The sequence below is a fragment of the Crocuta crocuta genome, unplaced genomic scaffold (assembly GCF_008692635.1).
Source record: "Crocuta crocuta isolate KB4526 unplaced genomic scaffold, BGI_CrCroc_1.0 scaffold28, whole genome shotgun sequence".
NCBI lineage: Eukaryota > Metazoa > Chordata > Mammalia > Carnivora > Hyaenidae > Crocuta > Crocuta crocuta.
The window spans coordinates 9,175,669-9,197,554 of record NW_027533256.1 but is presented as its reverse complement, the minus strand read 5'-3'; the positions used below and the strand labels follow the sequence as shown (position 1 = coordinate 9,197,554).

The window sequence follows — 21,886 nt, the reverse complement described above, 5'->3', positions numbered from 1 at the left end:
TTTTTTTTTTTTTAATGTTTATTTATTTTTGAGAGAGAGAGAGAGAGAGAGAGCGCCAGAGAGGGGCAGAGAGAGAGAGAGCAATGGAGACACAGAATCTGAAGCAGGCTCCAGGCTCTGAGCTGTCAGCACACAGCCCGATGCGGGGCTCGAATTCACGGACCATGAGATAATGACCTGAGCCAAAGTCGGACGCTTAATGGACTGAGCCACCCATGTGCTCCTGTCTTTTTTCTTTTCTTTTCTTTTCTTTTCTTTTCTTTTCTTTTCTTTTCTTTTCTTTTCTTTTCTTTTCTTTTTTCTTTTCTTTTCTTTTCCTTTTATTAAATTTCCTTATTTTGATGCCAACATTACTGGCCAAACCATAAAGCTGCCTCACCACTCTGTCCCAAAGTGTAAGCTGTCAGGGCCATTTCTGTATGTTTAGTAACGTGTGGGTTCTTGAGAGAGGGCAGTAACAGAAATTGGGATGGGATCGTACTACAATTATTTTTCTAGCGCCCCCTTTTTTTTTACTTAACAATTCAGATTAGAAACCTTTTGCATTTACCTCATTCTGGAAGGCTGTACCTGAAATAATTTAACCACACCCCTTTGATGAGCAAGTAAGCTGTTTTCCACTTTTTCCATTAGGAAAACAATGCTTCAGTGAGCATCAGTATACGTGTATCTTTGTGCGTTTGTCTTTCCTTGGAACAAATTCTCAAAATTCATCACTAGGTTAAAGGGATATTTTATTTTAACATTATTTTAGAGATTGCAAAATAATGCAATTACTTTCAAAAAGGCTTTATCAAATGTCAAGCGTATGAGAATGCCCAGTGATGTAGAGGATCTTTCCGTGAGCTTCTTTGCCACTCTCGTCTCTTCTATGGTAAAGTATCTGTTCAAATGTTTTGCTTATTTTAAAATTAGGTCCCTTCCTCATTATTAAATTTCAAAAATGCTTTGTATGTTTTGGGTCCAAGTCCTTTATCAGACTCATGATTTTCAAATATTTTCTCATTCTTAGTCTCATATTCTCATTTTTTTATTTCATAACTCATATTTTCATTCTCTCAGTATCTTCTAAGGAACAGGGTTTTTATTTAAGTGAGTCAAATTATCAATTAGTTGTTTCATGAAGTGAGCTTCTGATGTATCCAAGAAATCTTCACCCAATCCAAAGTCATAAACACTTTCTACCAGAAGTTTCTATCTTAGATTTTACATTTAGGTCTGTGATTCATTTCAGCATATTATTGTACATGAAGTGAGCCACGGATCAAAGTTTATTATTTTTGCATGTGAATGTGGAATCACTCTACTCCACTTACTGAAGATACTTCCTTTCCTCACGGGATTGCCTATGTGCTTTTGTCAAAAATCAGTTATATGTGCGTGCGTGCGTGTGTGTGTGTGTGTGTGTGTGTGTATACAAACATCCTATTCTGTTTGAGTAATCTACTTGTCTGTCTTGATGCCAATATCACAATGGTTGCGATTACTGTAACTTTATACTAAGTCTTGAAATCTGGCAATATTAGATCTCCAACTTTGTTGCTGTTTCAGAATTGTCTGGCTATTGCAGGTCCTTTATATTTCCACATGAATTTTAGAATCAGCTGGTCAGTTTCTACCAAATACTCACTGGGATTTTGACTGGGATTGTATTCAATCTAGAGAGCAATTTGGGGAGAATTGACATCTGAATAATGAAGGGTCCTCTGACCCATGAACGCAGTGTATCTCTCCATTTATTTATGTCTTCTCTTATTTCTCTCACAATGATTTATGGATCTTAGTGAACAGACTTAAACATCTTTTGCCATGCTTATCCCTAAGTATGTCATATTTTTGATGCAAATTAAAAATGGTTTTGATTCTCAGTTTCCAATTGCTCCTTGGTAGTATCTAGAGATATGATTCAGTTATGTGCATTTCTCTTGTGCCCTTGCAACCTTGCCAAACTCATTTATTTGTTCTAATAACTACAAACTAACAGTTTAGTTTCTGTAGGTTTTCACCAGATTTTCTATATAGACAATTAGGTTGTCTGTGAAAGCACTTTTACTTCTTACTTTTTTAAAAAAAATTTTAATGTTTATTTATTTTTGGGAGAGAGAGACAGAGTGCAAGCAGGCGAGGGACAGAGAGGGAAGGAGACACAGAACCTGAACCAGGCTCCAGGCTCTGAGCTGTCAGCACAGAGCCTGACGTGGGGCTCAAACTCACAAACCATGAGATCATGACCTGAGCCTAAGTTGGACGCTTAACCAACTGAGCCACCCAGGTGCTCCTTACTTCTTCCTTTCCAATCTGAGCAACTTTTTTCTTGCATTGCTACAGCAGCTAGGACTCCAGTATAATATTTTGTACAAGTGGTAAGAATAAACATCATTGTCTTGATCATGGTCTGAGGGGAAGAACTTTCAGTATGGTATTAGCTTTTAGTTTTTTATAGATACCCTTTACCAGGTTGGAGAAGTTGGTTTTATCCCTAATTTGTTGACATTTTTAATTGGGAATGGATGTTGAATTTTTTCAAATGCTTTTTCTATATCCATTGAGATGGTCCTATTCTTTTCTCTACTTTACTAATATGGTGAATTACAGTTTGCCTTTTTATATGTTGTTAAGTTTGATTTGCTAAATTCTTGCTGAGAATTTTTGCATCTGTGTTTCTGGGGGATCTTAATCTGTAATGGCCTTTTCTTGTAATATCTTTGACTGGTTATATGTAAAGATAGAGCTGGCCTCATGAAATGCATTGGAAAATAAACCTGTTTCTTAATTTTCAAGAAAACTGTGGGTAGTATTAGTATTATTTCTTTAAATATTTGACAGAATTCACAAATAAAGCCATCTAAGCCTAGAGTTTTCTTTGTGGGAAGATATTTAGCTACAAGTTCCATTTCTGTGCAAAGTATAGGGCTATGTCTCTATTTCTCCTGAGTGAGCATCAGTAGTTTGTATCTTTCTGGTCCATTTCAGCTAAGCTGTCTAATTGCTAGCAAATGTTGTTCTTAACATCACCTTGTCCTTCTAATATCTTAAGAATCTCCAGTGATGTCACCTCTCTCATTCCTGATATTGGTAATCTCTTTTTTTCCCCTGATTAGTCTGACTAAAAGCTTATCAATTGTATTGATCTTAAAAAAACAGCTTTTGGAAAAACAAACAAAAAAAAACAAAAAAAACAAACAAAAAAAAAAACAGCTTTTGGTTTCATTGATTTTTCTCTATGATTTTTCTATTTATTTGTAGCCACTCTGATCTTTATTTTTTCTTTGTTTTACTTTGGGTTTAACTTGCCCTTCTCTATGTGCTTCCTTAAGGTAGAGACCTAAGAGGCCTTTTTTCCAAATGTCAGCACTGAGTGCTATAACTTAGCCCTCAAGTACTTCTTGAAAGGCATTTTTCAAATTTTTAAATGTCGTGTTTTTGTTTTTATAAAATACAAAATACTTTTTAATTTTTTTATTTCTTTTTTGATCTATGGATTATTTAGAAGTATATTCATGGGATTTTCACATATTTGGGGATTTTCCAGAAATCTCTCTGTTACTGATTTCTAACTTGATTCCTTTGTGGTCAGAGAACATAACATTGTGTTGTGGTTTTTTTTTTCTAATATTTATTTATTTTTGAGAGAGAGAGAGAGCATGAGCAGGGGAGGGGCAGGAAGAGATGGAGACAGAATCCGAAACAGGCTCCAGGCTCCGAGCTGTCAGCAACAGAACCCGACGCGGGGCAAGAACTCATGAACCGCAAGATCATGACCTGAGCCGAAGTCAGACACCCGAGCCACCCAGGCGCCCCCTTAATGTTGTATTTAAATTCTTTACCATTTATCGAGACCTGTGTATAGCCATCATAGTGTCATGTGCATTTAAAAAGAATGCATGTTCTTCATTTTTCGGGGGGGGGCAATTAGGTCAAGTTAGTTGATGGTGGTCTTTCAAGCCATCTATATCCTTACTGACAATTGTTCTGTCAATTTATAAAATCAGCCACAGGGGTTACTTACATCATATCAGTTGGCAAACGCTACAAATTTGGTGGCCTTATTTTTTCCTGAGAGCCTATGGTTAAGCATTTGCCACCGCACAGACCCGGTGCCCTGTGTTTTGACAAGCTCTAAGGTGATTCTCATGTCCTCTGCTCAAGGCTCAGACCCGCCCTGAGTGTCTCCCCTGGATGCTTCACAGTGACTCCTTACATAGCTTACTGCTGTCGTGAGCAATGGGAAAGCAGACTGCCTCCGCTCCCCCCGCCCCGACACCCACCCAGTGCTGGAGCAGAGAAACGTGCTGGGATCTAAGCCGGGCTCTCCACTCATGGAGGCAGGAGGGATCTGGGTGGCCCCAAAACAATTCTGAAGATCCCTTGCCACAGTGGGAACCTCACTGGGATTCACAGACTGAGAGGAGAACAGTGGGTCCCAAAGTCACAGCCTGGCTCTCTACAACAGCTTCTTGCGCACAAAGTCAGACAGCAGCTGCTATCACAAATGAGAGGCGATATGCTCCGCATCAGACGCGGCTGGGTGCACCTCCCAGCCTGCCCTTGCCAGCAGTGGGACCAGGAGCTGGTCGCTCTCTCTCTCTCCACCCTCCATCTGCTCGTCCAGGAAGATGGCAATAATAGTATCTGCCCCGTGAGGTCTCCAGAAAGATTAGATCCAACTACTTAAACAAAGAGCCGGGAATATAGAACCAGCCCCATAAACAGTAGCTATGACTGCTTTTCTCTTTAGCTGGAATAAAAAGTAATGTCAGGGGAGCCTGGGTGGCTCAGTCGGTTAAGCTTCCGACTTCGGCTCAGGTCATGATCTTGCAGTTTGTGGGTTTGAGCCCCACGTCGGGCTCTGTGCTGACAGCTCAGAGCCTGGACCCTACTTCTGATTCTGTGTCTCCCTGTCTCTCTGCCTCTCTCTTGCTTTGTGCTCTGTCTCTTGAAAAAAATTTTTTTTATTTTTTAAAAAAAAAGTAATGTCAGTGTCAACAATGTTATTCCCATTTTATGGATGATTGCTCTTGAGGAACAGAGGAATAGAGCAAGTGCCTAGTTACTGAAACAGCAAGCACCAGAGATCATTGCGTCAGCCAGTGATGGATCTTGTCCACACCATCTGATGAACACGCCTCCCCACGCTGGGGCTGCACTCCTAATAGATTCCCAGTAGCTCCAGATTCCCTAGCAAGAAAGCAACCGATGATTCAGTTACAACAATTGCCAGCTGGTTCTCTGGTTTATTGCTGTAATTTCTCTAAAGCAACAACATTGTCCTGCCTTTGTGTGGCTTCTATGAGAAAAGGTATGTCCGTGTGTCCCTTGCAGCATGAGACACCAGCGGCCATGTAGAGAATCCAGCTACCCTGTTAGACCCAGGAATTGCCTGGAAAAGATGGTGTGCGGAGAAGAACACTCTGTGAACACGCACAGGAGTTGGGGGCTGCAGGTGACATAACCATGCCCCTCACCTGGGCAAACATAGATGCAAACGTGCTTTAATATGTGCCAGACACTGCTGTAAGGCCTTCCCAGGACCATTCGTTCAATATTCACAGCAGCCCCACAAAGTATCATTATCATTCCTATTTCACAAATAAGATAATTGTGAGATTGCACAGAGAGGTTAAGCAATTTGTCTGAGGTCACACAGCCACCCAGTAACTGAGCCAGGATTTAAGGCCCAGATATATGCTATAGAAATGGATTTTAAGATAGGTTTTGCATGGAGAGAGCCAAAAATATATAGCCAGAGCTACATGCAATCTTAAATGAGGAAATCTGAACATGAACAAAATGAGAAAAGCCACAGCAGAGATCAGTCACTAACAGAGAAAGGGAAAAAAGGAGGCCCTGCCTAGCGCTGTGGGTGGGAAAAGGGCTAGAGGAAAGGTGGTTGTGACAGCGCCCATCTCAAGCAGGGACTCCTGAACGGGAATCTGGTGTCTCAATGCCCCCCGAGAAGTGGGAGTTACGGTGCCATTATCCCAATGGGGAAACGGAGGTTCAGAGAAGTTAAGTGGTCTGCCTGAGGTCACACAGCCCAGAAGTGCAGGGTTGAGACTCAAACCCAGTGTGCCTGTCCCGGCACCCTATGGTCTTTTAGCCTACCAGATTTCAGCATTGGAGAGTACGGTAACGTACATACATAGATACCCCAGGCACATGGTGAGATCTGTGCCGGGTACCTCCCGTGTGCTAGTTGACTTCCACTAAACAAGAAATGAAATCCCAGCCCCCAGGCAGGGATAGAACCGGACTCACAGAGCTGTTGATCTCCCGTGTCACCTCAGGGCCAGTCACACGCAAGAAGCCAGCCCCAGTGTGCCAGCCTTCCTCTCCCTGACCCTCCAGAGCCTAAATCTCATGCCCCAGGAAGGCTGCATTAGAACGGGGTAGGGTGAGGGGGCGGAAGGGGGTAACGATGGGGGCCTTCCTCCCTGCTTCAGAGGTGCGTTTCCATGCCTTAACCGGGGATTAACACCTCCAGGCTCTGCTTGTGGACAGAGGTCTTCCGACTGCGTGTGTAAACCACAATGTCCGCCCCAGTCCACCCGGGATCCCACACACACATGCCTCTGCGGGCACCCAGTCAGCCCCACCAGCACCCGGAAGGTTGGGCCCCTGACCCCAAGCCCCACCCTCTCTCTCCAGGAACCCTTTCCCCAGCCATCTCATGCCTCCCCTGTTTGTGTTTGTCTCTTCATTTTAGGGATTTATTTCTCTGCAAGGCACCCGGGTGACGGAACTCCTTCCTGGCCCCGAGGACGCAGGGAAGCACCTCTTTGAGATCAGCCCAGGTAGGCCTGAGCACCTGTCAGCTCTGTGCTGGAGCTGGCCCTGCTGGCCCTGCTGGGGCGCCTCTGGCCTGGAAGGGCAGACCTCCTTCAGGGTGCTCCTCCCTCTAAGAACAACAGCGCTGTCTCCAAGCGCTACTCAGAAATTTGGGCAAAATCTAGAGGATATTGCAAATCTGGGGGCATATTAGAAAATCCAATCAGTTGTCTGGGTAATTCACTTTTGGAAATTGGATTTTAAAATTCGCATAAGCACAAGGGAAACCAGGCAACGGGCATATCTTAGGACGAAGGTCCAAATACAACATCTGGATCATATGCAGATAAGTGCAGGGAAAACCCACTAGCACAGATACAGAGCCTTAAGATAAGGTTTATCATGAATCTCAAAACAGAGAATGGAGATGCGGTGGAATGAAGGGAAATATTTTAATCCAAGGAACTGCTATCGTGTTGGCAGTTACAGAACCATTAAAAGAAAAAAATTCCCAGTTTTCAAATGTGATTGTTATTGAACTAAGTAGATGTGTCTCGAAGCTGAGGCCACTCTGCTTCCGGAAGGGCTGATTCCACAGTCGGCTGCTTTTGGTAGCCTGGCTTCCCCCAGAGACAGAGCCTGAGACCCGGCTCCTAGCAGTTTTATTAAGAGGTGATTCCCAAAAAGCAGGGGGAAGGGAACAGGGAGGGAGGAAAGCCACTCCGGGCGTGCTAGTGAGCAGATTGCCGCTGTGGGAACCCAGGGTTCAATTCCGGGGGCAGCTGTGGGGACCATGGGGAGCAGGCCTCGGAGGTGCCCCGCCCATGGGATGAGCAGACTGGGGGCTACCCTACCCCCTTAGCTCCACTGGCTGCTTCCCGGGGCTAATTCTGGCATCTCTGGCCTGCCCTGTGCATGGCCAAGCTCCCTGCAGATAGAAGGCCTCTGGAAGCATTGCAGGCACTTGAATGAAGAGGCCACCCGCATGGATGGGAACAGTGAGAGCCGAGGCCCTGGGCAGGACATTAGTGACAGCCATCTCGTCATCACGTGCCTCCAGTGTGCCGTCCAAATTTAGACTTCCTTCTGGGAAGTGGTGGCAGTGAACCCAATGTACTCGGGTCTCACTGGGCTCTGCGAACCGACAGGCTTCCAGTGTCCAAGCAGCCCGGCCACCCCGCCAGTCTGATGAGGTGACCTGACTGTCTGCTGTGCCCCGAGAGCCAGCCCAGGCTCAGGCCAGCCAGCAGCGGCCTGTGGGGAGCAGCGGTGAGTGCCGCCAGGCCCGGGGCAGGGACCCGTTCACCTTTGCTGTGTCTTTACTGGCAATTCCAGGAGACACAGGCAGAAGGCAGGAAGCCCCTCCCCAGGTTCACGCCCTGGATGCGAAGTGCACATGCCCCTGGTTTCCTTTGGGTTTTCCCACGTGGGTATTTAATCTACTGCAAAAACCTTGGTACTAAAACTGCACGTTAGAAGGTGGCGGCAGAGGGTCCCAGGGTGTGGTGTGGAAAAGAGAGGCTTGGCTGACGATGGAACAGGGGTAAAGGCTTCTGCAAAGAAGATAGGAGAGAAATGAAGAGGGCAGGGAGGAAGGGACTGGGGGAGGGGCCAGGGGCCTGCGCCTGGGAATTAGGGAGCAGTAAGGGGAGGCTGGAACTGAAAGGGGGAGGGCGGCACGCCCCAGCCACGGACTCACAAAGGCCCTGAGCGTTTGCCCCAAGGACAAGATGGGAAAACATCACCAGTGTGCAGGCTCTTTATCCGGGTCAGAGTTATTTACAAGGATTTCGTTCACTCTGGGGGGAAGAAGACCCGTTTGCCATGTAAGGTAACATCCACAGATCCCGGGAATTAAGAAGTGGACATGTCTAGGGCGCCTGGGGGGCTCAGTCGGTTAAGTGACCAGCTTCGGTTCAGGTCATAATCTCGCAGTTTGTGGGTATGAGTCCCATCCCATGTCGGGTTCCTGCTGACAACTCAGAGCCGGGAGCCTGTTTTGGACTCTGTGTGTGTGTGTCTCTCTCTCTCTACTTGTGCTCTGTCTCTCTCACTCTCTCTCAAAAATAAACATTAAAGGGGCACCTAGGTGACTCAGTCGGTTGGGCGTCCGACTTCGACTCAGGTCATGATCTCACGGTTCGTGGGTTCAAGCCCCGCATCGGGCTCTGTGCTGACAGCTAGCTCAAGCCTGGAGCCTGTTTCAGATTCTGTGCCTCCCTCTCTCTCTGATCCTCCCCTGCTCATGCTGTCTCTATCTCCCTCTCAAAAGTAAATAAAATATTAAAAAAAAAACATTAAAAAATTAAAAGAAAAAAAAGATGTGGACATGTCTGTGGGACCATTATTCTGCCCGCTACAATGCTCAAAACATCCCTCCAAGGGAGTACTTGTTTTTTTTTTGAGAGAGAGAGAGTGCATGCACATGCACACTCATGTGGGGAAGAGGAAGGGGCAGAGAGAGCTAGAAAGAGAGAATCTCAAGCAGGCTCCACTGTGTCAGTGCAGAGCCCTATGCAGGGCTTGATCTCACGACCGTGAGATCATGACCTGCCGACTGAGCCACCTGGGCACCCCTGGGCATACTTTATTTTATTTTAAATAAAGTTTTTAAATTTTAAATAAAATTTGATTTAAAAAAACACTGGGGCTTAGAGAGGAGATGCAACCCACGATGCACAGCTAGATGGTAGTGGGAGTCAGGGCTGGCACCCAGGCACAAAGCTGCTACCCAGCACGGGCACTTGGTACAGGAAGGACCTAGTGTATTTCCACCTGGGCCCTATCACTGCCCCCTTGTCTTTGCACACGCAGCCCTCCTGAAGGCTGTGGAGCAGGCCGGGGGTGAGGGTGAAGGCAGATGTGAGGCCGCTCAGGGAAAGCGGGTCAGTAATGGGCAGTGAGGGGTCCAGTCAGCCTTCGTGGGGCGCTGAGCAGGAAGGGCTCAGCCATCTCCATTGGGCAAATCATTTTGGCTGCAAAAGGCCAGGTGGGCCACACCCGATATCCCAGAGAAGGAACGCTTGACAACTCTTGGAAATGTGGTAGGACTCAGGTATAATCATGCATAAGATCAACTACATGAATTTTAAGTTGTTCTTCAACAGTATGAAAAGTCTCAACTTTTCATCAGGTTAGGATTAAAAGTAAATAGGTGAGGGAAAATTATACTGTGAGTGCCCTCTAGTGGAGAAACCTGCCAATTACATGACAGGCTTTACAGGCCCTCCTACCTACCCAGCCCCATCCCTGCGCATTTCAGCCAGCCCTCCCCGCTGATTGTTGGTGTGCTCCCACGGTCACTAAGTGCTGGGACTGCAGCTTGAGCCACCTCTAAACCAGGGTCTAAACCAGAGTTCCGCTCTGCACCAACACTCCTGGCTCCTGGTCAGGAGGAAGGAGTCAAGCCCCAGAAAGGGGCTGGGATTCAAGGAACCTGCCTGGGTCTCCTTCCCACTTGGCCTTTTCTACCCAGACAGTTAGTTGCCTGGCCTGACGCTGTGATTTGGATTAAGATAGATAAGTAGCTAGACTAGACAGATGGATAGATATTTATATACCTGATGCTTTCCCTGGTTCCTGGCAGGAGCTCCTAAAACCCTTGGCATTTCCTAAGTGAAGAGAGTGCCCTTTGTTATGTTAATGAGGTGCCTTTTGGAAAGCCCCTGGGTCGACTCAGGTTAGAGTCTGGTTGTCAGGGGACCCAGCTAAGTGTTTAGAAGATTGGAGTTTTCAGGTCCACCTCCGGGTGGGGAGAGGGGCTAAATATTAAGTTCAATTACCAATGGCCAGTGATGTGATAAATCATACCCACGCAACGAAGCCTCCGTAACAAACCGAAAGGAGAGGGTTTGGACACCTTCCAGGTTGGTGAACACGTGGAGATGTGGGGAGAATGATGTGCTCAGGGAGGGCCCGGGAGCTCCACAGCCCTTTCCACATACCTCACCCTACGCCGCAATTCCACGTGGCTGTTCCTGAGTATATCTCTGTACAATAAACCAGTGATCTTGAAACGAAACAGTTTCTCTGAGTTTGGTAAGCCGCTCTAGCAAATTCACCAAAGCCAAGGAGTGGGTGGTTTGGGAATCTGAGACCCACGGCCCATGGGTGAGAAGCACGATGACAGCGTGGCCTTGAGTTGGCACCTGTGTGTGGGGTGAGGTAGGCCGTTTTGTAGGACTGAACCCCTACCCCGTGGGTCTGACGTTTTCTCCAGGTAGATAGTGTGAATACAGAGTTAAGTTGTAGGATGCCCAGCTGGTGTCGGAGAATCACTTGGTGACGTGGGACGAAACCCACATGCGCTGGAATTGGTGACTGGAATTCTACCTGCAAACCCCACCGACCCCCAGCCCTTTGAAAGCTGTCTGCCCCTTGGGGACTTGATCCCCCTGGGCTTGCTAACCCTAACCCTAACCCTCTGCCCCCAGGCCATGTTTAGGCCTCCCTCCAGATATGCAGGAACGGAATGGGGCAAGGAGTGGAGAGGCCTGCTTTGGCACTGAGGACAAAACAGCTGCTAAATCCATCGGATACTTATGTCTGATGGAATGAATTGAGTAACCAATAAAGCAGCGCGACGTGGCTCAAATATTCTTCTTCGGGTATTAGCACAGTATTGCCAAGCGGAGGCACGTCAGGTGCCTACAGAGAGTTAGCCCGGAGCCCTAAGTCTTTCTGGCGACTAACTGCCAGACTGTAATGTCTCCTCCATGGCTGGGTGCATCTTTCAAGAGTCCCAATTGCAGGTGAAGCCAGCTCAGGCTAACTCAGGCAAGGGGAGAACTGGTCAGAGGTTGCGGAATCTTCTGGAAGCTGGAGAGCTCCCTGTGGAAGGGGCAGGCAGCAGGGCTGCTCAGTGGTCCTGGAGGCAGAAACAGAGGGGGGGGTCAGGAACGTGTGCCGGAAAGATTGCATCTCAGTTGGCCCCTCAGTCCTGGGGTCGCTTGTTCAAGTCCGGAGTCTCAGTGCTGGTGTTGAGGCCACGGGCCTGCGCCCGGCGACACTCACGTGGCAAGGGAAGGCCCATCCACTCCAGCACCCGGACAGACCCTCCCACCAAAACTTCACACGGTGGAAGCAAGAGACTCTAGTGCCTTCAGGAAGGGAGGGGAGGTGACAGGTGACAGTCTCCACCAAACACGCAGTGCACCAGACACAGTCTATGGTTCTGTTTTCTTGAGGGCTGAGTATCACATCATTGGCCTTGACCCTTTCTGCAGAACCACACCGGGGTCCCAAGGTAGGGTGCCTTTGCAGGTGCATTTCCTCCTGGGGGTGCAAGGACCTCAGCCTGTGGGGCTGGGGATAAGCCCTTCGGGACAGGAGCGGCAGCTGCCCTGAGTCTGAGGGAGTAGGAGGAGGGAAGTGCCGTCTTCTTGGGCGGGAGGTCATGGAGGGTATAATGGCTGCTCTGAGTCTGGGCCCAGTTCCCATGGCAGAATGCCTGCCTGCTTTGGGCCCGCAGACTGTCTTTCTCAAGATAAAGTGCTGGAGGCTCCGGCGGAAGCCGCTCAGTTCAGAGGTCGGCAGGCACTCCACTCTCCCACGGAGCCCTCCCCTGCGGGAGTCAGCCTGGGTGGGGGCTGCCTCCGGCCTCTTGGGTTTTCAGCTCGAACCAGGAGTTGAGGGCTGAGGTCTGTGCAGCGCGAGCAGTGACACCACATGGAAATCAGGGAGACGTGGTCATCGTGCCCACACGTGCCAGGGAGGCAGATGGTCCCGGGAGCCAGCTGGTGTCTGCATGCAGAAGGGGGGTCGGGGGGGAGGGGAGAGTCAGGACCCCGAGCCCAGGCACCACCTCCCTTCCTGCCTGTGTCCTGCACTGTCCCAGCAGGACACGCATGTCCCCGTAGCATCTGGCTCTGGTCAGCGTGCCAGAGTGCTCACCTCCAAGAGTCAGGGATACCCGGACAGAGGCCCGGCCCTGCCACCGAAGACAAGTCACTGAATATCCCTGTGCTGTGTTTCACCGTTTATAAACTGGAGGTAACAATAGAGGCAAGTGCGTCGGGTTTGGTGAGGATGCAGTGAGGTCCCAGTGCCGGGTTCATAGTCTGTTATTCTTATATCCTTCCCTCCTCCCTACGATCTCTCTTTATCGTCATTATTAATAATAATAACACAGTTACTGCCTAGCTACTACCTGTAAGCAGACAATCCCAATGCCGTGTGGTAAGTGCTCTGACAGAGGTGTCCCCAGGCCTGAGAGCCCAAAGCAAGGAGGGAGGGTGACTTGTGGGTGTGGTCAGGGAAGGTGTCACTCCTCCAGATGGGCAGACAGGAGGAGCACATTCCCCGAATGGTTCAGAAGAGGGGACAGAGGGCGCAAAGGCACAGGGGTTCTGGAGAAGGTGTGTGGAGACTCGGAGTAGAGGACCAGGGGGGCAAGTGGGCAGGGGCCAGGTCACGGGGAGCATCACATGCTGGTCAAGGAGGCTTGGGCAGAAAGACTGAAAGTCTTCAGCTGGTAGGAGAGATGGTTAGACCCACAGCTGTATGTTAGAAAGGGCACCCGGGGTCACGATGGGGGCGTTGCAAGGACCAGGCAGGGGCTGAGGAGGGTGGGCTGCCGTTCGTCTCTACCACCAGCTGTGCTGTGCTTGCTACCTTGCCCCACCGGTGTCTGCAGAGAAGACCACTCTGCCTCAGGAGGAGCAAGATGATAGACCCTGGCAGAAACTCACAGGGACCCGCGGGAGGCAACTCAGAAGCCTGGCCACTCAAAGCCGAGCCATGATTCTTTGTGTGCAGTTACATGCGCATGTGCCGAGTTCTCAGTGAAGGGGCCCTGACCACGCACAGNTAGACCCACAGCTGTATGTTAGAAAGGGCACCCGGGGTCACGATGGGGGCGTTGCAAGGACCAGGCAGGGGCTGAGGAGGGTGGGCTGCCGTTCGTCTCTACCACCAGCTGTGCTGTGCTTGCTACCTTGCCCCACCGGTGTCTGCAGAGAAGACCACTCTGCCTCAGGAGGAGCAAGATGATAGACCCTGGCAGAAACTCACAGGGACCCGCGGGAGGCAACTCAGAAGCCTGGCCACTCAAAGCCGAGCCATGATTCTTTGTGTGCAGTTACATGCGCATGTGCCAAGTTCTCAGTGAAGGGGCCCTGACATCTCTGCAGTGGGTCCAGACCCAGCTCAGCCCCTGACTTGCTGGGGCAGCTTCCCTCCCTTCCCTGGGTCTCCGTTTCCCGATCTGTATGATAAGAGGGCAGGTCTTGGTGACCTCCAAGGTGCCACCCAGAAAGAATGGGCTCCAGCAGTTTCTCATGGCTGCACGGGGTCTTTGAAGCCACTCCGGGCACTGGGCTTGCTGCCGCCTGTCCTTATCCAGCGTGCGGCTTGGAGCAGTTAGAAGAGCTGCCACCCGCTATCTCAGAGGCCTGACCTTGAAACGAAGCCAGCACACACAGATTAGCCCGCGGAAGGAGACTGATCCCGGGCTCCTGACATCCACAGAGCATCGCTCATCCCATTAGCCGCCTCCTGAGCGGGATGCCGATGTCGGCCTATCTCGGCACCTGGTACCAGCCAGCCTGCGTATCAGCCTGACCTCGGGCAGCCCCGCTGAGTTTGCCCGCGGAGCACCAGACGATGGGTAATGACTAGAAATGAAATCAGATGAGAAGTTCACAAGCACTCGTCACCCCTGGGAGCGGGAGAATCAGCAAATCCGAAAGGGGTTGCCTGGACTTCTTGCTTTGTGGTCTGGCCCTCCTGTCTTAACCTCACTTTTCCCAACTGACCACAGTACCAGGTGTGGGAAACTCCCCCTGGTGTCCCTGGAAATAGATGCCCTTGAAGAGGAACGTGCAGTTCATTCTTTTGGCCAAAGTCATGCTCCAGAGCAGCTCTGTTCAATAAAGACCTAATGCAAGCCACATTCGTAATGAAATGAACAAGCCCAGTGCTCGGTGATACCAGCTGCGTTTCCAGTGTGCGGCAGCCATATCTGGCACAACCGCGTTGCCCGGTGAGTTGCAATGAGGAGGCGACTCAGTGCAGTCTTGGCATAGAACAGATGCTCAGCGAGCACCCTCCAAATGAGAGAGAAGTGGGGAAGGAGGAAGAAAAATTGGGGGAAAAGCCTAGGCTTAGGAGTCAAACAGACCCAGACTTCAACTTTTAGCTCTGCCACTCACTAATTCGGAGAACTTGGACCAATAATTTAAATTCTCTGAGTCTCTTTTTCGTTATCTGATATAGAAATAGAACTACCTACTTGTCAAGAGAGCTGTGACCATAGAGTGAACTAAGATCTATAGATGTGCAGGGGACACTTTCCCAACCCTCCACCATGTGTCTTTCATGCCTTCCCTCTCTCTCTCTCTCTTTCTCTCTCTCTCTCTTCCTTTCTTGCTCTACTGAATCCTAGCTCTACTGCAGTGTTCCCTATGGACCAGAATCCTCTGGAGGACTTGTTAAAACCCAGACTGCTGGGCTCATCCCCAAACTTACAGGTTTCAGAATTCTGGGGTGGGGCCTGTGAATCTGCATTCATAACCATCTCCCAGGTGACGCTGACTGGTGCTGCTGATCCAGGAACCACCCTCTGCCAGGTCAAAAGAGAGCTCACAAAAGAAAGGAATAAACTTCGTATTTAATACCTGCAAGGGCACTGTTTTCCTGCTTTTTGAAGGCAGAACCCTGCATTTTTATTTTGCACTGGGCCCCACTAATTCTGCCTCCAGAAGAGGGGCAACTGCAGGGCTAAGGAGCCCAGAGGCTGTACTTACAGAGATGAGTCTGGAATGAAGGAGGTGACATCGGGGGCCATGTTTAATTCTAGGACAGACTTCTGCCAACGAGGCTGTCCCCACACTTACCTGCAGCTCTGAGCTCTGCCCCAACGCCCCCTCCACAATAAGCTTCTTTCATGATAAAGAGTTCAAAAGCCAGACCCAGTACTTACTAGCTACATGATCTTGGGCAAGTTGCTGACTTCTCTGTGCCCCAGGTCCCTCATGCACAAAATGCAGATAACTTAAGTATCTACAGCTTGGGTCAGGAACGGGGGTGAAGGAATTGGGTGGGACTATGAAGGGGTATCAGAGAGAGACTCATGACGCTGGTATACTTGAGTATCTTGACTGTGGTGATGGTCTCATGAAGGTACATGTGCAATAAAATTGCGTAGTACCCCCCTCAACACACACACACACACACACACACACACACACACACACACACACGAGCCCAGGTATATGTGTTGGAATTCGAGTCAGCTCTGTGGATTGTCCCAAGGTCAGTTTCCAAGTTTTGATACTGTGCTAGAATTATGTAGGATATTCCCCTGGCAGTGTGCACAGGACCTTGCTGTATATTTCTTTGCAATTTCTGTGATTCTAGAATTATTTCAAAATAAAAAGGTAGTATAAGAGGGCATCTGCAAAACCAAGAAACAGAAGGTAAACTGATTTTTTTAATTTGGTTGGTAACCTTTCCAAATAATTTGGTCAATGTGCTTTTCTTCAGTCATCAGACAGCCTCTCAGGTAAAAATGCCTCTGAATTTAAAGCAATGGCTCTAGGCGTTTAGGTTGTAAAAAGTACACTAGCAATACCTCCTCTGAATTTCGTCACTTTTTGTGTATTTGTGGTGTATTTGTTGATTGACAGCCGGGCCCATTGTTTCCCAGAAGTGTTTCACCTGAAAATACATGGAGATTATTATTTGAAAGTTTGCCAAACATGCTATTCAACAGTTTGCTTCTACACCTCCTGACTTTGCAGACACCTGTGTGTGACACTTGCCCACCTTTGGTGACCGTTCACAGGTCTGCCCAGCTTCTGTATGGTTCACCCCTTACACATCTGACTCCACACCAGGAATGGGAACATGTCTGCTGACTGAATGAAAGGCCACTCACCAAGGAAGACTTTATAATTCCTCTGAGTGTAATTGATCACGTTCCTGGGACAACAGTAGAAATTAGTTCCTTATGTTAGTATTTTCTTCAGGACACAAGCAACATGAAATTCTTAAAGTGATTGAGTTTCCTTTTAGAAAGGGAAGTGAGAGGGGCCCCCTACAGTGTATTGGCCCAATCTCCCTGACACCCTGGCAAGTGGACATGACATCCCTGATTTACAGATGCTGAAACTGGCATGGGGGGTAGGGGAGCAGCTTGTCCAAGGTCACACAACAAGTACAAAGTGGAGTCCAGGGTCTGTCCAGGTGGCTCCCATGCCAAGCTGTCACCCTTAGCAGGCTGCCAGCAAGGGCCCAGGCGGGTGCTGGGTACCACGGCTCTGAGACATGGAGGGGCACAGACAGAAATTCCTCAGAGAGAGATACATGCCCCAGATCAGGAAGGGGCGATGTGCAGGAGGAGGCGTGCTCAGTGCCAGCTCAGAACAAAGATGTAGATAAAATTCTTTACAAGTGATCTCAGCTAGACGAAATCTCAAGATAAATTAGGATGAGGGGAGGAATGTGGCAGGGGATTAGAGGCTGGGGGTGTTGGACGGCCCAGGTCACCTCTGAAAAGCCAAGCGCAGGGAGCCTTCGGCTTAGGAACTTTCTTAGCCAAAAGGTCATCCTTTACTCTAGGTCCTTCCTATGCACGGTGTGGTCCATGGGCCTGCTGCATCCGCATCACCTGGGCGCTTCCTGGGAATGCAGATGCTCAGGCCCCACCCGGCACTACTGAAGCAGAATCTGTGTGATCACAACGTGTCCTAGATGACTTGTGTGCACATTCAAATGAGGGAAGTGTCCGTGCTTCCCAGCCACGGGCTGTGGGCTCCTGCAGGCCAGGATTGCACTTGTGCGCTCGGAGCCTGGTGCCTGGCTTTTGAAAGTGCTTGATAAGTTGAACCAATGAAGGAGCGCTAATTCAAAAGCAGGAAGAGAGCAAAGGCGCCTGGGTGGCTCAGTGGATTAAGCATCCAACTCTTGGTTTCGGCTCAGGTCATGATCTCAGTGTTCGTGAGTTTGGGCCCCACGTTGGGCTCTGCACTGACAGTATGGAACCTGCTTGGGATTCTCTCTCTCTCCCTCTCTCTCTCTGACCCTCCCCTGCTCACGCTGTTTCTCTCCCTCTCTCAGAAATAATAAAACATTAAAAAAATTTTAAAAAAGTGCTTGATAAGTTGAACCAATGAAGGAGCGCTAATTCAAAAGCAGGAAGAGAGCAAAGGCGCCTGGGTGGCTCAGTGGATTAAGCATCCAACTCTTGGTTTCGGCTCAGGTCATGATCTCAGTGTTCGTGAGTTTGGGCCCCACGTTGGGCTCTGCACTGACAGTATGGAACCTGCTTGGGATTCTGTCTCTCTCCCTCTCTCTCTGCCCCTCCCTTGCTCATGCTCTCACAGTCTCTCAAAATAAAAAAATAAAAAAGCAGGAAGAGAGCAGAAAGTGATGGCAGAGAGAGGCAGACAATGACAAGAAACTGAATCTAGCTCTCAGGCTACAAATCGAGGGGCAGACCAAAACCAATGACCCATCAGCTGATTCTGGCCCACAGGAAATATTTTGTTTGGCTAATGAAATATTTCTAAAAGAAAAAAAACTTTACTTATGGAAAATATAGTTTTCTGAAGAGTAAATGTGGGTCTGCTTTCTCCGTATAAACAATTAACTGGAGCTCAATACCAGCTCCCTCCTAGAGCTGAGTGATCTCCATTTGGCTAGAATCCCCACCACTCCCTATTGTACCCCCACCTGTTCTCTCAGTTCATCTTACATGCCTGATCTCTCCATTAAGGTTTGCGTCTCTGAGCCCTAGTGTAGCTCATAATAAGCTCCACTCAAAGGTGGCGAGAAAGTGATCGCTGTATATTGGCTGAATCATTTGTCATGTGGGGTTGTGGTTAAGGGCGAGGTTTTCCATCTCACTGTCTGAGATTCAGTCCTGTCTCACCCTCTCCCCAAGTCTGGGTCCTGAGGGAGTCATGTAGCCCCTTAAACTTCGGGCTTTTCATCTGTAAAATGGCCTCAATAAAAGCAGCTCTGTGGAGAGCATTCAGCATTGTGCCTGGCACATGGTTAGCAATAGCTAACTAGTAGGTCATTAGTCACTGACGCCTGGCACATGGTTAGCACTAGCTAATTAGTAGGACATTAGTCATTGCGGCTCCCAGAGAGAAATAACACACAGGTATGCAGGTATTTATTCCCTGCCTTTCTCAAATTGTAACATTAATTGTGTTGATTATTAATCTGTGATTATGTCAGTTATCAATATTTCCCATATAAAGATGTACATAATACCTAAATTGTTAAAAAATTAGCGAGGCTAAGTAATTTATACACTTGAAAATGTGTACATATCCAAAGCATGAAATAAAAACATAAAGCTATGAAATGTAAGCGCTAATGACATTGCCCCTCTGATACAAATTATTAGAGTAAATTAATAAAATAGTAAAAAATAACAGACCAAACCCTATAAAATAAAGAAAATTTTGATAATAATGAACACTTGAAATATTCTTTGATGCTATGTGTTTATGTTTATTTTATTTTTGAGAGAGAGAGAGAGAGACAGAGTGCAAACAAGGGAGGAGCAGAAAGAGAAAGAAACACAGAATCTGAAGCAGGCTCCAGGCTGAGCTGTCAGCACAGAGCCTGGTGCAGGGCTCCAACCCACCAACTGGGAGATCATGACTCTGAGCCTAGATCAGACACTTGACCAACTGAGCCCTCCAGGTGCCCCCCTTTCATGCTATTCTTGAATCATGAACCTATTTTTCTGTGCATGTTTTCTAGCTGTCATATAATTTTTCACTCTGCCCTGGAGAGGAGAATGTCCCAGGCTAAATTTCAAGCTTTACTCCAAATACTATCCTTTCGGTTCTTTATCCTCAAGTAATCTGTTTCTTACTTGATACTTTAGAGATTTTTATTTTTATCCCTGTTTTTGTTGTTCTTAGCCTACATCTTTTAATTGATTGGGAGCTCGGTTTTATTTCTTTTGTTTGTTTGTTTGCTCTTAAAGTTTATTTATACTGACAGAGAGAAGGAAAGAGAGAGTTGGGAAGGGACAGAGAGAGAGAATCCCAAGCAGGCTCCATGCTGTCAGCACAGAGCCCAACACAGGGCTCGATCTCATACCTTGGAATCATGGCCTGAGCCCAAACCGGGAGTTGGATGCTCGATTGGCTGAGCCACCCAGGTGCCCCAGCTCTGGTTTTATTTCAAAGAAAGAGTTTCTGGATTACCTTCACTTTCTCCAGGGTTCTCCTGGGTAGGTAGAGACTCAAGGGTGTCAGGTTGATGTGTCGCCTGCAGCAGTTTCTAGGCTGTTGTGATTGAATACCCCTGGTTTGGAAGGTGTTGGGACCAGAATAAAGATTTATGTTGTGATAGAGACAACTTGGTTTTCTTCCTCCCCTGTGGATGATGGAGAAATAGAAAAGCACTTTCTAAACAAGTTTATCTTTACTGGATCCAAACTTCTAGTGCAGCGTATCCCCAAGTGTAAATTATCCCAATTTAAAAAAAAATACACAGACACACACATATCACAAAAGTACCCATAGTTCAGCACTTTTGAAAAGCAAGTTATTCTCCTCCTGAAACTACTATTACACTATATGTTAGCTAACTTGGATTTAAATTTTTCAAAAAAGTTTTCAAGCACATTATTCTGGAATACCAGAATATTAAAAACTAGGGTTATAATCAGTTAAGAGACTCCAGATTTGGAAGTTCTTCTGAAGGTCAGTGACATCTTTCTGGGTCCCTAGGGCACAGCCTGCTCTGATGCCTTACTGAGCGCCAGGAAACAGCTAGGGTGGCCAAGGCTTAGAAAGGAGAGATGGCAGGTGCACCTGGGCGGCTCAATCAGTAAGCGCCCAGCTTCAGCTCAGGTCATGATCTCACTGTTTGTGGGCTTGGGCCCCACATCGGGTTCTGTGCTGACAGCTCAGAGCCTGAAGCCTGTTTCAGATTCTGTGTCTTCCTCTTTCTCTGCCTCTCCCCAGTTCTCACTCTGTCTCTCTCTCTCTTCAAAATAAATAAGCATAAAATAATTTTTTATATTATTTTTTAATATTTTTTTATTTATTTCTAGGAGAGAGAGAGACAGCGTGAGCAGGGGAGGGTCAGAGAGAGAGGGAGACACAGACTCTGAAACAGGCTCCAGGCTCTGAGCGGGCAGTCAGCACAGAGCCCGACGCGGGGCTCGAACCCACGAATCGCGAGATCATGACCTAAGCGAAAGTCGGACGCTTAACCGACTAAGCCACCCAGGTGCCCCATTATAATTTTTTAATAAAAAAAAGAAAGGAGGGAGGCCATCATTGTCCATGCCCACCGGAACCGTCAGAATGCGACTTCAGTTGGAAATAGGGTCTTTGCTTATGCAATTAGTGAAGATGAGGTTCTGAGTAGTGTAGGCGCTAAGTCCGGGGACTGATACCCTTATAAGAAGAGGGAAATCTGGACCCTCAGATACATGGAGGCAGAGGCTGCGGTGGTCCAGGGAAAGCCACGGGTTTCCAGGCAACGCCAGAAGCTAGTCGGCAGGCCTGGCACAGATACCTCCCTAGAGCCTTAACAGGGAGCACGGCCCTGCCTACAACCTGATTTCAGACTTCTCGCCTCCAGAGCTCTGGGAGAATACACATCTGTCATTTTAAGCCACTCAGTCGGTGACAGTTAGTTACAGCAGGCCTGGGAAAGCCATACAGTTGAGGAGAGGGAGGGAAGCTGGCAGAGCCCCAGGCCCTTCTCAGCAGGCCCAGTTTTCGCTGACCTTGGGAATCCAGGCCACAATCTCAGGAGCCCAAACCCAGAAGACCTGGCTCGTCTTCCTCCCCTCCAGCCCCTCTCCCCACACCCCCCTCTGCCCGGCTCTTGCACATTCTTGCACATGGGGAGGACGCTGCACATCCAGTTGCCGGCCTGCAGCCCCACCCGGTGACCCCAGCATAGTCCAGGTGCTGCCTGCTGTCGAGTGGAAAGAGCAGAGCTTCCAGTCCAAGAGACCCAGGAAAGAACCAGCTTTTCCTAGCCATGAGCACTGCCTTGAAAGTCACCTCGTCTGCCTGAGCCTCATGGGACGGTGATAATAACGGCTGGGATGGGCGTTGGCAGGGACGGTTGGATACAGCAGTATCCATAGCAGGTGCTATGGTACACAGCAGGTGCTCAATGCATGTAA

General features: G+C 48.4%; 1 protein-coding gene across 2 annotated transcripts in view; it reads left to right on the top strand.

Annotated features, from left to right (window-relative positions):
• Positions 1-21,886, top strand: part of ARHGAP22 (Rho GTPase activating protein 22) — a 169,443-nt gene that overhangs the window by 71,093 nt on the left and 76,464 nt on the right. For both annotated transcript variants that reach the window (XM_077746435.1, XM_077746436.1), the window contains exon 3: positions 6,707-6,794. In XM_077746435.1, coding sequence (XP_077602561.1) covers positions 6,707-6,794 — 88 coding nt within the window. The remainder of the gene's footprint in view (positions 1-6,706; positions 6,795-21,886) is intronic.